Source organism: Macaca thibetana, chromosome 10 (assembly GCF_024542745.1).
Source record: "Macaca thibetana thibetana isolate TM-01 chromosome 10, ASM2454274v1, whole genome shotgun sequence".
NCBI lineage: Eukaryota > Metazoa > Chordata > Mammalia > Primates > Cercopithecidae > Macaca > Macaca thibetana.
Genome location: NC_065587.1, coordinates 41,737,935 through 41,751,473, shown reverse-complemented (window position 1 = coordinate 41,751,473; position 13,539 = coordinate 41,737,935). Strand labels below are relative to the sequence as shown.

The 13,539-nt window shown below is 47.8% G+C and overlaps 1 protein-coding gene across 1 annotated transcript; it reads left to right on the top strand.

The window, feature by feature from the left end:
- Positions 1–613: 613 nt before the first annotated feature.
- On the top strand, positions 614–10,965 carry C10H20orf85 (chromosome 10 C20orf85 homolog). Its single transcript, XM_050745624.1, has 4 exons — positions 614–744; positions 3,283–3,364; positions 5,135–5,236; positions 10,498–10,965. Exons 1-4 carry the CDS (start codon positions 677–679, stop codon positions 10,657–10,659), a joined length of 414 nt encoding a protein of 137 aa, XP_050601581.1. The 5' UTR covers positions 614–676; the 3' UTR covers positions 10,660–10,965.
- The last annotated feature ends 2,574 nt before the right edge of the window (positions 10,966–13,539 follow it).

Genomic DNA, 13,539 nt, shown 5'->3' with positions numbered 1-13,539 from the left:
AGCAGCACTTTTGTGGTGGCCAAAAACTCAATGCAACGTCCATTAGGAAATACTGTTCAGGAGCAGAAATGAACGCTAGGGCCACTCACAGCAATGGGGATGCTCTGTCAATCATGACATTGGGCAAAGGCAGCCAGGCACAAAGGAGAACATCTGGATGTTTCCACGCACACAAAGTTCAAATCATGGCAAAGCTAATCTTTGCAGAGGGAAATCAATGAGAGCCAGGGAGGACGATGGCTCTGGGGGCCGCTGGGTGAGGCTGGCAATGATTTGTTTTCTAATCTCCAGGTGGTGTTTACAGGCGAGCCTTCTCTTTGACATACTTAATTAAGCTCTGTACACTTGAAAGTTTGTCCACTTCTAGGTGTGCATAATTCCACTGCGGATTTAAATTTTCAAAGAAGGTTAGGGTGTTAGGTCTGAAGGTTTCCCCGAGGTTTTCCGCAGAGGAGCAAACGGGCTGAGAGGTGGACGAAGGGCCCAAACGTGAGCAAAGGATGGCAGCAAGCCCGCACCCAAGCGAGGCAGCGAAAGCACAGCGACCCCACCCTCGCCAGGTGCTGCGCCATCTCCGCCTCCGAGTCCTGCGTTGCCTGGCAACCGGTCTTCCAGGAGACGCGAGACGCTGAGCCCAGGGCCAGAGCTAGCGGGGCGCACGGAGCCCCCAGGCCTCATGGCGCAGAAACCGCTCAGCACAGCGGCCGCTGAACGCATGAACCTTGTGGCTCAGGATGAGATCTGGTAACGCCTGGGATCCGGTAACGCGGTGGGCTCTTGTTCCCACCTGAAGTGTCCACACCTGGGGTCTCAGTTTCCCCACCAAGTCCAGGAGGTGGTCAACCACTAAACTCGAGGGGTGTGCGCTGAGGATGGTCAGGGGCCTTGAGGAAAGGGGTCAGTGTTAGGGACATGAGAGCGACAGGAGTGCCTTTCCTTCTCCCTCTCCTGCTGGGCCCACCAGGAAGACGTGAGAGATTGGCTTTCAACAATCAGCACAGATTTGCTTGTTGAAATCCAACTAAAGTGTTCATGTTTTTTGTTTTCTTTTTTTTTTTTTCTTCAAACCTCAGCATCCAACCAGAATGTGTTCATGTTTTTAGAACTGATTTTTTTTTTTTTTTTTTTTTTTTTTTTTTTTGAGATGGAGTCTTGCTCTGCGGCCCAGGCTGGAGTGCAGTGGCACCATCTCGTCTCGCTGCAAACTCTGCCTTCTGGGTTGAAGCAGTTCTCTGCCTTTGCTTCCCGAGTAGCTGGGATTATAGGCGCCCGCCACCACGCCCTGATAATTTTTTTGTATTTTTATTAGAGACGGGCTTTCACCATCTTGGCCAGGCATGTCTTGAACTCCTGATGTCGTGATCCACCCGCGTTAGCCTCCCAAAGTGCTGGGATTATAGACGGGAGTCACCGTGCCTGGCCAAATTTAAAAAAAAAAAAAAAAAAAAAGCAAAAATCCTAATATTTGTTCAATTTGAATGAAATACATGAAAATTCCCTGATTTTCCTGGGTTTTTAAGTAATATATTTTAACTTTAAAGTACATCCATTTTCTAAAAGATGTATGTCTAGCAGACATTTGTCATGGATATTTTAATTGGCATGTTTTCTGCTACGTATCATTGCATCTCTTTGAAGATTTAACTCATATGGGAAGTTACTGATTTAGATGCAAGTAAGTTGTAGTAACAACAATATATACGTGTTTACCTTCTAAACTTCAGTTATCCTATTTACCCTCTCTATAATTTTTACCATTTCCTTGTAAAACCTATATTAGTCACTTCATATGTGTCTTTCAATTGCTTTCACTTCATAAATTTATTTTATGGAAAACTTTATATCATTCTCATAAATAGAAAAACTTTATCATTTGGCATAAAATGCACACCTATTTTTTACAAAATCTTTATCCAAGCGTCCCAATAGGAGATGCTACCACAGCGAATCTGTTTCCTGTCTGAAATGCCCCTTCCTCTCTTCTTCACCAGACAAACTTCCACTCATCCTCCAAGACCCAAATCTAAATGGCCCTTCCCCTTTCAACAGGGCCCGTGGTTATTGAACACTTAAATTGTAACTGGTCCAAATGGGATTAAACTGTAAGTGTAAATTGCACAACAAATTACAAAGATTTATTTTTAAGAAAAAGATTATTTGAATGACTGTCAGTCGGGTGCCATGGCTCACACCTATAATCCCAGCACTTTGGGAGGCCGAGGCAGGGGGATCACCTGAGGTCAGGAGTTGAAGACCAGCCTGGCCAACATGGCAAAAGCCCATCTCTACTAAAAATACAAAATTATGCAGGCATGGTGGTACACGCCTGTAATCCCAGCTACTCAGGAGGCTGAGGCAGGAGAATTGCTTGAACCTGGGAGGCGGAGGGTGCAGTGAGCTGATCATGCCATTGCACTCCAGCCTGGGCAAAAAAAGGCGAAACTCCATCAAAAAAAAAAAGACTGTCACCTGTTTATTCTTATGTTCTTTTTAATGTAGTTAATAGAACATTTAAAATTGTTTATGCAGCTCATATTTGTGGCTTATGTTACATCTTGATTGAAATAGACTCTGCCTTAGATGCTCATGCCCAGGGCAAAGAGTTGACCAGGGCCTCCAAAACTGGGGGGTGGGGATATGCTGATATTGAATAGAAGAATATCGAATATTCTATTTCTTCCAGAATAGAAGAAACTAGAAAACTCAAAATGACTCAGTGTTTAATTCAATGTTCACAAAATGTGGCACGTAAGCTCGTCAACTGCAATGCCACTCAGCTCGTGGGTAGTTAGATATAAACGACATTAGCATGGAGCAAAAGCAAGGCCAGATCAGGATGGGAAAGTGAGGCACTTGGGCTGCAATATTTAGGGAATGCTCCATGTCAAGGTTATGCAGATGCTGTCTCTGCACTTGCAGGAAGCAGGGAGTGAGCGCCTCCTTTACTTTTGCACCTCCTTAAATTTCATGTCATAAGGGCCTCCAAGATAAGAGGTCTGGTACCTAGAAACCTCCTCAGGCAGAATCGGCCCCAGACCGGCCCTTACCCGGCATACCCTCCCAGCCGTAACAGCCAACCAGCATCTCTCTCTCGTCAGCCGCGTGTCTCCCTTGCTGGCGGGAGGTGCTCGGTGTCAGAGGTTCTCACACTCTCTGGTTCCTCACTCCATTCCTGGTGCAGAACCACTGTCCAGTCAATGTCCGTAGAGAGTGGAAATGTCCCCCACAGAACCCTTGAACCTTTTTCCATGTTGCCCAGCACTCAGAAACTTTCTTTTTCAGGAAATACCGTCTGAAGGCTGAATCGGAAGCACGGCAGAACTGGCCCCAGAAATGGGGGTTTTTAACAACCCCTTTTGAGGAGGTAAACATTTTATGAGCCCCGAGGTTATAGAATCAATCATTTAAAAGAATGAATGATTACAAAGTCTATAATTTGCAAGAATAAAATTAAAGAGCATGTTGTAGGCAAAGATCACTAACTCCGAAACCAGAAGGTTCCTGCCTTTCACAGATTCCTGGGCACTGACCACAGGCCAGGCATGTTCTAGGTGCTTCGGCAGAACCAGCTGATCAAATCTGGACAAGAACCTCGGTGCAGAGACAGGTGCTGTCTTATGCCCATTTACAAATTAGGAAATTGAGCTCCAAGACCTGCAAAGTCACACAACCGATAAGGACCACACTCAGGTGAGAAGCGGCTGGGTCTGACGCCACGGCCACCTGACCTCAGACTTCCCATCTGTAAAGTGGGATGAGAGTCCTCACCTGCCTAACTGAGCGACTGCGAGGTGCAGATACAAGAAGGCCATGGACACCTTGCCCGGCCTGGAAGCCAAGTGACATACGAAGGATTCTTGGGAAAATGCTGTCAGTATTCCCTAAAAATCACAAGTCCAGAAGTCTACAGGGACCAGCTAGGTGACAGAAACAGGAGACAAGGCCAAGCATAATTAATCAGAAGGGGGGGAGACTCAGGCAAAGAGGCCACTGGTCCTGTCCAAAGAGGCAGCCAGCATGAGCCCAGACAAGTGCAACCATATGGGAAGGCCAACTGCATATTCCCATCACTCAAGAGAGTCCAGAAAGCCAGATGTTTACATGAAATCTTCTGAGTCTAGAAATGAAATGCTGCTGTGGGTTCTGGTGGGGTGGTGGCCACCAATCTGCAACCTCTCAAACTTCAGGACAGAACACAAGAGATGCAGAATTAATTAAAATACCGCATCATTCAAAGCATCCATGATTCACAGCAGTGTTAACCCCATTTGTAATTCATCCCACCCGACTAGCTTTGCAATTATGCTGTTCTTAATGAGGTTGTTTTTAATCTTGGAAGGTACCACAATTTGAAATTTTATGCATAGAATGAGTTCTTATTAATATAATATGCATAAAGAGTCTATATTAATATTCTTTATATGTAATTAAATTGGGTTTTCAAAAACTTGACCTTGCTTTAAAAATTAAAAGGGGGAGTGGAGGCTCTCCTCTAATATGTTAAAATTTGGTCCTGAAAACTTTTTGGCATTTTTTGTTTGTTTGTTGTTGTTTGAGACAGTCTGGATCTGTCACCCAGGCTGGAGTGCAGTGGTGTGATCTCAGCTCACTGCAGCATCCACCTCCAGGCTCAAGCCAATCTGCCACCTTGGTCTCCCAAATAGCTGGGACCACAGGCACATGCCACCATGCCCAGCTAATTTTTGTATTTTTTGTAGAGATGGGGTCTTGCTAAGTTGATCAGGCTGGTCTTGAACTCCTGACCTCAAGCAATCCTCCCACCTCTGCCTCCCAAAGTGTTGGGATTACAGGCATTAGCCACTACACTCAACCCTTTTCGGCATTTAAAAATTTGAGTCCATAAATGGTAACATTTTCTCAAATTCCCCCACAGGGGATGTAAATCAGGAGGCTGCAGTGAGCAGCAGGAGGGGACGGAGATGGGTCTCGGCTTTGGGTGCAGCAGGCCTGCATTGAGGTTCCCACCCTACTTTCCTAACTAAGACAAGCCTCTGCCTCCTGTTTCCATGCCTCCCTTCTGTGTCTGTAACATGTGCTTTCTAGGGGAAGCAATGGGGAGGACACTTCCCCCAGCTTCATCTGAGGCTTCCTGTCTCTGGGGATTCTGTTTCAGTTGATCAAGTGTGAAGAAGATCTCCCCACCCCAAAGCCCAAAATCGAGCTTCCTGAGCGTTTCCGCATCCGGCCGGTGACCCCAGTGGAGAAGTACATCAAGGTTCGAAACGTTGTTTTTAAATACTCATTTTCCTAAGTAAGAAATAAGCCCCAAGGGAAACCGATGGCTCCAGATGTACAAAGCCAGTGCTGAAGGTAAGAGCACAGCGGTGCCAGGTGCAGAGTCCAGGTCCACGCCCTTCCCAAACCCAGCCATGGGAAATATTCCAGGCTAAAGTCTACATGTGCGAGTGCCATGACCTCCTGCTCTGCAGAAGCAGAGAGAGGGCAGGAAAACACGGGGTCTTCATGCATCATTTCAGCAAACATTTCCGGGGGGTGGGCAGGAAGGCAGGGCAGGTCCAGGTGGGGGCTCTGGAATCAGACCACCCGATCCCTGTGCTGTTAGGCTGCTCACCTCCTGTGTGGTCTTGGGCAAGTGACTTGACCTCTCTGTGTCTCCCCTGCCTCTCTTATACAATGGAGGTTAATGAAGTACCTACTTCAGGGAGTGCCGCCAGGGTTCAGCGGGGTGCCCAGCATGTTTAGAGAGTGCCGATGACAGTCAGCTATTACTAAGGTGCAATAGCTTGGCTGAGAAAACAGTAATGAACAAGAAGAGAAGACCCCAGCCCACAGGTCTGGGTCTAGAGAACCAACATTAACCAAGAAAATCAACACCATTTGGACATGCTGTGCTAGCACCATGGAGGAAACAGGTCGGTGGTACGTCACAGGATAAGAGAGGGCGAGGTTGTCAGGGAAGGTACCCTTTGAGCTGAGGACTGACGGATGACCAGGCACCCGCCCTAGGAAAAGTATTCTAGGCACAGGGAACAGCATGTATGAAAGCCCTGAGGCAGAACACAGGCTGCTATGTTTCAGAAACAGCAAGGCAAGGTGATGTGGTGGGAGCTTGGGTGGAGGGTGGGGGCAGGAGGAGAAGGTGTGGGCAGAGAAAGGATATGAAGGGATAGGAAGAAATATGAAGGGAGAAGTGGGCAGGCTAGAAGAAGGATTGCAATTGGAGTCCAATTTAGAGCAGAAGCCACTGGAGGGTTGTAAGCAGGATCGTGGAAGGGTGAGACCTGCCTATTGGAAAGATGGCTCCGGTTGCTAAGTGGAGAAAAGATTGTGGGGAGAGGGACAGGAGTGACCGGGCAAACCCAGAGAAGAGAGGTCTTAGACGATGCTCTCACCTGAAGCCTGCACCGTGGTGGACATGGCTCAGATCCCTCTAGAAACTGTTGAGCTCCATATGTCTCATGGGTCTGTCATTTTGGTCGGGGGTTCTACCCTCTGCCCAGCTACGGAGAAGGTGGTTCTGCGTGCTGATGGGGAGAGCAAATGAAAACCCAAGATGAAGGCCGCAAGGCAAGGGGAGCTCAGCTGCAGCCCTTTGCCTGGCGTGCTCGTGGTCTGATGGGGTAGCTGGCAAGCAGTGAGCATTTGGTGGGCAAGCATCTGTGAGCGCCAACGAATGAATGAATGAATGAATGAACGAATGAATGAATGAACGAATGAATGTGCTCCACTGAGTCATGCTGACAGTTTTTCCCCCAAATATAAAGCAATATAGAGCCACTGCTAAAAACTATTTAGAAATACAGCAAAATATAAGATAATTACAACTCCCATATAGATTCTTACCCATGATTAACGTTTTGGGGGTGTTCCTTCCAGAGGTTTTCCTACACGTCCCTCGACCTGTAAGAGTAACCACCTCACCAGCTCAAGCTCTTGTTATTATCTCTTAGCCGCTCACCATGCTGACCGCTTCACATGGGCTGTCTCATCTTATTTCCGCTGCAGCCCCTGATACTATCATCCTCAAACCCATTGTGCAGATGGGAAAACTGAAGCTAAAAAAAAGCTGAATTCCTTTCCCCGGCCACACAGCAAGTGTGTCTGATTCCAGAGCCCTGCTTTTAAATGTTACCCTCAAATATTCCTCAAATGTATGTCCATGTATATGTATGTACACACACTTGTGCACACACACACATATACAAATCAAACTACACAGGCTGCTTTGTAATCTCATTTTTCCACTTAACAACATACCCTGGGCATCTTTCCATGCAGTTAAAAAAAGCACTCTAAATCACTATTATATTAATGGTTGTGTTTTTCTCCACTGTGTGGATCTGTCATCATTGATTTAACCATCCCCCTGTCCCTGGCCATCGAGGTTGTATCCGGCGTGAGATTTGGGAGAATAATCCTGCAAGGAACACCCTTGTAGACACAGCAATTTGCTCTGGGTCTGTCATTTGCTTGGAATTAGTGCCTACAAAGGTGACTGTTCAGATGAAATGCACCCATTTAGGGAGCTCGCTCTCCTGTGGCCTAGAGCACTGGGCTGGCCAGAGAACAGAGGAAGACAGACTGGGATGTAGGTCGGACATTTTTCCAGAGCTAGGCTTTAATTCTGCCAACTCCCTGCCTCCACCTCCATCCCAAGAATATGGTGGGATCTGCTTAGTGTCTATAGTGTCCCTCAGCCACACGCTGTCCCCACAGATCCCTTGCCTGCCCATGAGGCTGGACTTTCCCTGGGCCTGCTCTGCACAACCACAGTTATTCTCTTTCCAAAGAAAGTGCCCCCACCTAGATACCAGAGAGGTGCCCCTCCTGGAGAATGGGAAGCAGGGAGGAACCATTCAGGCACCAAAACAAACCGAAACATGGTTTTTTCCTGTGAGAGACTCCTGTCTAGGAGCAAGGGCCAGCTGTTAAAGCCACACTCACCAGACAGAGCCTGTGGGGTGGCAGGGGTAAGGAAAAGAACTTTGATTCAGGTGAGAAAGGTCCCCAGCCTCTGCTTCCCTCCAAACTTCCTTTCTTGCCCAAGAAATGGTAATGGTGGCCGGACGCAGTGGCTCACGCCTGTAATCCCAGCACTTTGGGAGGCCGAGGCGGGTGGATCACGAGGTCAGGAGATCGAGACCATCCTGGCTAACGCGGTGAAACTCCGTCTCTACTAAAAATACAAAAAATTAGCCGGGCGTGGTGGTGGGTGCCTGTTGTCCCAGCTACTTGGGAGGCTGAGGCAGGAGAATGGCGTGAGGGAGGCGGAGCTGGCGGAGCTGAGATCACCCACTGCACTCCAGCCTGGGCGACAGAGCAAGACTCCATCTTGCAAAAAAAAGGTAACTGGTTTCTTTCTTCCAGCTGAGAATAGTGCTGCAATAAACATACGGGAATCAACCCAAATGCCACAGTGACAGATTGGATTAAGAAAATGTGGCACATGCCATGGAATACTATGCAGCCATGGGCGTTTGAGTCAGTAGGGACATGCAGCTGAATCCATCATTCTCAAAAAAAAAAAAAAAAAACCGCATGTTCTCACTCATAGGTAACTGGTTTCTTTCTTCCACCTTTCTTCACCTTCCCATGGCCAAGTATACATTGGTGACACGTTAGCAGTCCCTACAACTTAAAAACAATATTTATTTTTTTTAATAGGTAACCTTGATACCTAAAAGGCCATTCGATGAGATGCCTCCTTCCCTCTGGACCCCTGGAGCCACTGTCACCCATTTGGCATGCACTCTTGCATAGACAAGGACATCCATGGGCCTCTGGCCTCATTTTCTTATTATATAGCTTGTCCCATACTTTGAATAGTTTCGTGCACCTCTTTTCTCTTAGAAGTTTATCTCATCCTTCTAAACCATTGCATGACACACCACGGTGTGGATGGGCCATAGTGAATGAGCCTCCATGGGTGGATATGCAGCTTATGTCCAATCGTTTGCTATTACAAACAGCTCCACAAGGCATCCCTTGCGCCACCATGGGTGTGTACGTGTGTAGCTATCAGGATATTTTAGAATGAATGCCTCAGGATAGATTTTGGGTCAAAGGGTGTTTGCATCTGCACTTTCAAAAGATAATTGCCAGGCTGGGCGTGGTGGCTCACACCTATAATCCCAACACTTTGGGAGGCCGATGCAGGTGGATCACCTGAGGTCAGGAGCTCGAGACCAACCTGGCCAACATGGTGAAACCCCGTCTCTACTAAAAATATAAAAATTACCTGGGCACGATGACACATGCCTGTAATCACAGCTACTCAGGAGGCTGAGGCAGGAGAATCACTTGAACCCAGGAGGCAGAGGTTGCAGTGAACTGAGATCGTGCCATTGCACTCTAGCCTGGGTGACAGAGCCAGACTCTGCCTCAAAAACGGAAAAAAAAGATAATTGCCGTATCGCCCTTACTCCTATAATGCCTTGTTAACAGTGGCGTTTTCATCTTTTTGCCCCTCTGCTGGGTGAAACATGATGTCTCACAGTGAATTTCAACTGCATTTCTTTTACAAGTTAGATAAAGACTTGGAAGTTAGTCTGTGTGCTCCCAAAGGCCTGGCTGGACAAACAGAATTGAGAGCTGCTTCCCTTCTGAACAATTCTGCTCGTAGCTGGTTCAAAGAAGCTTCTGGCATTCATTGATGACCCACCCTACATGTAGCCTTGCAGGAGACTAATTTTAGGAGTTCATCAAGAGCATATGTTAAGGGTCTTCATCCACAGCAGCAGCCAGCCCACTTGGGACCATCCCTTCCTGCCACCGCCTCACCGGCAGGTTCCATTAGTAAAAGTGAACTCATAACCCCAAGCATAGTAAACCTCTTTATCTCAGTTCTTCTGCTAGAACAAATGTCCCGTACGGTTGCCTTTGTTCAAATCCCCTTATAAGAGCAGAACAGATTATTTCAAAAGAAGGGGAAAACCTGCCTAAACATTTACCCTCATTTTCCAAAAATGTCAAATCTGTCCAAGGAATTGATAAATGAAGTTGTGTTTTTTCATTCCAGATAGAAGCCCATTTTACTTTTGGTTTTTAAAATTAAATTCAATTGCTTTTCATTCCTGTGATCTCTACGGTTTGGAGTGTGTGTGTTTATACAGACGCATATCGTAGAGCCTTCTCATCGAAACAGAGTGATGTACGCCTGCCACAATGCCATCTGACAATAGTGCCATATATTTTATAAAAGGCAGTGAGAACTGTTGTACTTGATATTTCTGCATATTTTTTTTTTGCTTTCTTACCAAATAAAAATTATTTTGCTGGAGGTCATGAATTAAATATGTTAGACATTACACGATAAAGAAACGTGTTTGATGTTCATCACTTCCAGGAAAGATGGGAGCCTCTGAGTCCAGCCGATTGGAATGTGCTTGTTTTCAGTACACATCAGGGAGGCTGGCTTTTCTTTTTGTCTTTTCCACCCCTGCCTCACATGCCGATGCTGGATGCCTCGTGTCTCTGTGGCCCAAAGTCACTAAATCCCCTGCATTTCCATTCCAGGTCCTTCCATCCCCGCCAGTCCCACAGACCACCCAGGGCTTCATCGGCTGGAGATCTGCAGTGCCAGGCCTGAACAAGTGCCTAGAGCTGGACGATGAAATCAGAAGCTGCAAAGGTGCTTTTGCGCGAGAGCTGTGCTGGCCCAAGCAGGGCGTGCACTGAATCCAGGCGGAGCTTCTGCCCAGGGGTGGTGCATGTCGGTCACCAGGCACCAGGGCCATGCCAGGCAAAGGAAGAGCTCCCCTGAATCCCGAGGACACAGTCCCCTGCGTACTTGCCCATGGGATGTTGCAAAGAACACAAAGTGTGCCTTAGACATTCTTAACTCATCAGCGTCTCCCTTCCAGAATGTTCACGTCCACACCCATTCTTGGCTGATATAAGAATAAGGCTTCTCTCATTTGTTTTTGATACCTTGGGAATTTCTGCGCAGGGCTTTTAAAAAAAAAAGTGATTCAACTTTAAAAATATTTGTTTAGGTCCTTCAATGTAGCTTTCCATTGCACCTATCACCATCCTTATTTGTGACAAACTTGTTGATCAGGTGTTTCTCTATCCAGATATCCCTGGGCTTGTTTTTCAGGAAGAATAAAACACTTAGAGAATCTCTTGGCTCTCCTTGCTCAAGAGATCTGCAGTTATTTAACAGCTTTAAAGGCAGGAATGAGCCCAAGGTTTGCCACTGGGCCTAGATTCACAGGAGAAAATGGGCTTCCCAATCCCTCTAAGAAAACCGCTCCTGCTGACCTGTCCCGGCCGCCCCCAGTCCAGCACAGAAAGCTCCGGGCTGCCCAATTGGGCCATTTTCCTGCCCCAAGTACATCAACCCCACAGTTACCATTTTCTTTCTAAACACTGCCTAGCTGTCTCTCTTCTCCTCCTCCTACAAATGGGGGCTGGGGACATGGAGCATCCACCTGGCCAGAAGGAAAAGTCAGCATGTCCTCAGGCCTCATGAACTGGGCCCCAAAAAGTAGGAGAGCAGAGTTTGCAGCAGCCTGTGGGAGCTGGTTTGTGTTTCATTTCCAAGGAGTAGGGGGTTGGCGCACTCTTCAGACCCGGCGCAGACAGGGCGGGAGGGTCTGTGTTCAGTTACCCGCCCTCCATGGAGGCACAGGCCTTCCTCCCCTTTGTTGGTCAGGCCTCGCTGTTCCTGGGATGGATTTCTCCATTTATGTGGCTGATGGGGCCTGAGGGGACTTCCATTGGGTGGGACCCATTTACAAGGCCCATCCACCCAAACATGTCCTGTTCACCTTCCTGTCCAGCCACGGGTGGGTGTGCTGGAGCCAACCCAGGAATCCCTCCGCTAATCCCTGTGAGAACCTAAGTCCTCTAAGCTCTGAACACTGGCTGCCACCCCTCTGGCATGTTCCTAAAGGGACTCCATGATTTGAGGGTCACTAAATACCAGGGGACAGAATTCCTATGAAATCTGGGCCCTCCCCTGCAAGCTCTGGGCTCAGAGCCCCCAAATCTCAGAAGCCCCAGCAGAAGAGCTTCTCTTATTCAGGGACTCTGTTCTCTATAAAAGCTACCTGCCTTCCTCTTTCCAAGGGTCTGGTTGCAGACACCAACTACTCAGTGCTGAGAACACAGCCGCATAGCAGAAGCCTTCTCCCAGTCACCTAGATGGTGCTGTGTCTCCCCACACCCCTCCTCCAACCCCAAAGTGGGAAACTCCTAGGTTGGTATGGGCTGCCCAGCCCAGAAGAGCTGATACCCAAGAGAACAGCCCTTCAAGGAATCTTGTCGTTACCTCTGAGTATGGTGCCCACACACATCGCTGGGCATAGGGGCCACGGCCATCAAGAAACATCATGGCTCTTTAGGTTCTGAGAAAAGGGGAAGCAAGGTATTTGGATGAATTGTGTCCCCCAGAAAGATATGAAGTCCTAGCGTCCAGTACCTGTGGAGGTGAACTTACCTGGAAATAAGGTCATTGCAGATGTGATTAGTTAGATGAAGATGAGGTCTTATAGGAGAGGGGTGGACTCTTCATTCAGTGTGATCGGTGTCCTCATGAGAAGAGGAGAGAGTGACACTCAGGGGGGACACAGCCTATGGAGACACAGACATGCAGGAGAGGGCACCATGCCACGCCAGAGGCAGAAAGGGGAGGGATGTGTCTACCAGCCACAGAATGCCAACATTTGCAGGCAAACCACAAGAAACCACGAAGAGGCGAGGAAGGATTCTATCCCATAGGTTTCAGAGGGAGCATGGCCCTGCCGATGCCTTGACTTCAAACTTCTGGACTCTCAAATGGTGAGAGAACACATTTCCGTTGCTTTATGCCACCCCATTTGGGGTACTGGGTACAGCAGCCCCAGGAAATGAATATAGCCTTGAGCAGATATTACCTCCTCCTCTCCTCCCCTACTCAGAAAACATCCTTCTCTGACCATGTGTCTTTCATTGGTCTTGACCCGGGCTGAGTCTATAACAGACAGATCACGTGGCCCCGCAAACCCCAAAGATGTTTCTAATCACCCAGAGGTTTAGCCTGATGTAGACTAAACAATTGAATGCTTGGCCAAGCCTGTCCCTATTAAATCCTAATGTTTTGGCATCCAAGTCATTGCTGCAGGCAAAGCATCTGCCCTTGGAGGAACATTTGTCCCTTCTTGTGATCAGACACCTCCACCACAGTCAAGCAGTGGCCGGAAAGCAGGGTTGCTTTGTACTGATCTCTGTCTCAGCACTGCCCCATTGCCAGAGCAGAGACAGCACCCGCCTGAGTGGGGAATGAACCTCCAATGGCAGGTTGTTGTTTGTTCTAATTCTTGATCACAAAACAAATCTAGGATTCATCATTCATGTCATCTGCATGCCCACAACAGGTGGCAGCAAAAATCTAGCCCAAAAGGTGGCTCCCTTGACCTGTCCTGACCCCTAGCCTGGACAGGAAATCAACATGTCCATTTTTACCCTTCTGAAACTTAGGGGTGAATTAACTTTCACCCTGGTTTTCACTAACCGGTGTGTGTTGACCAACAGCCCTGACTTTTAGGGAGACTGGTCAGCAGATCTTGCCAGTGG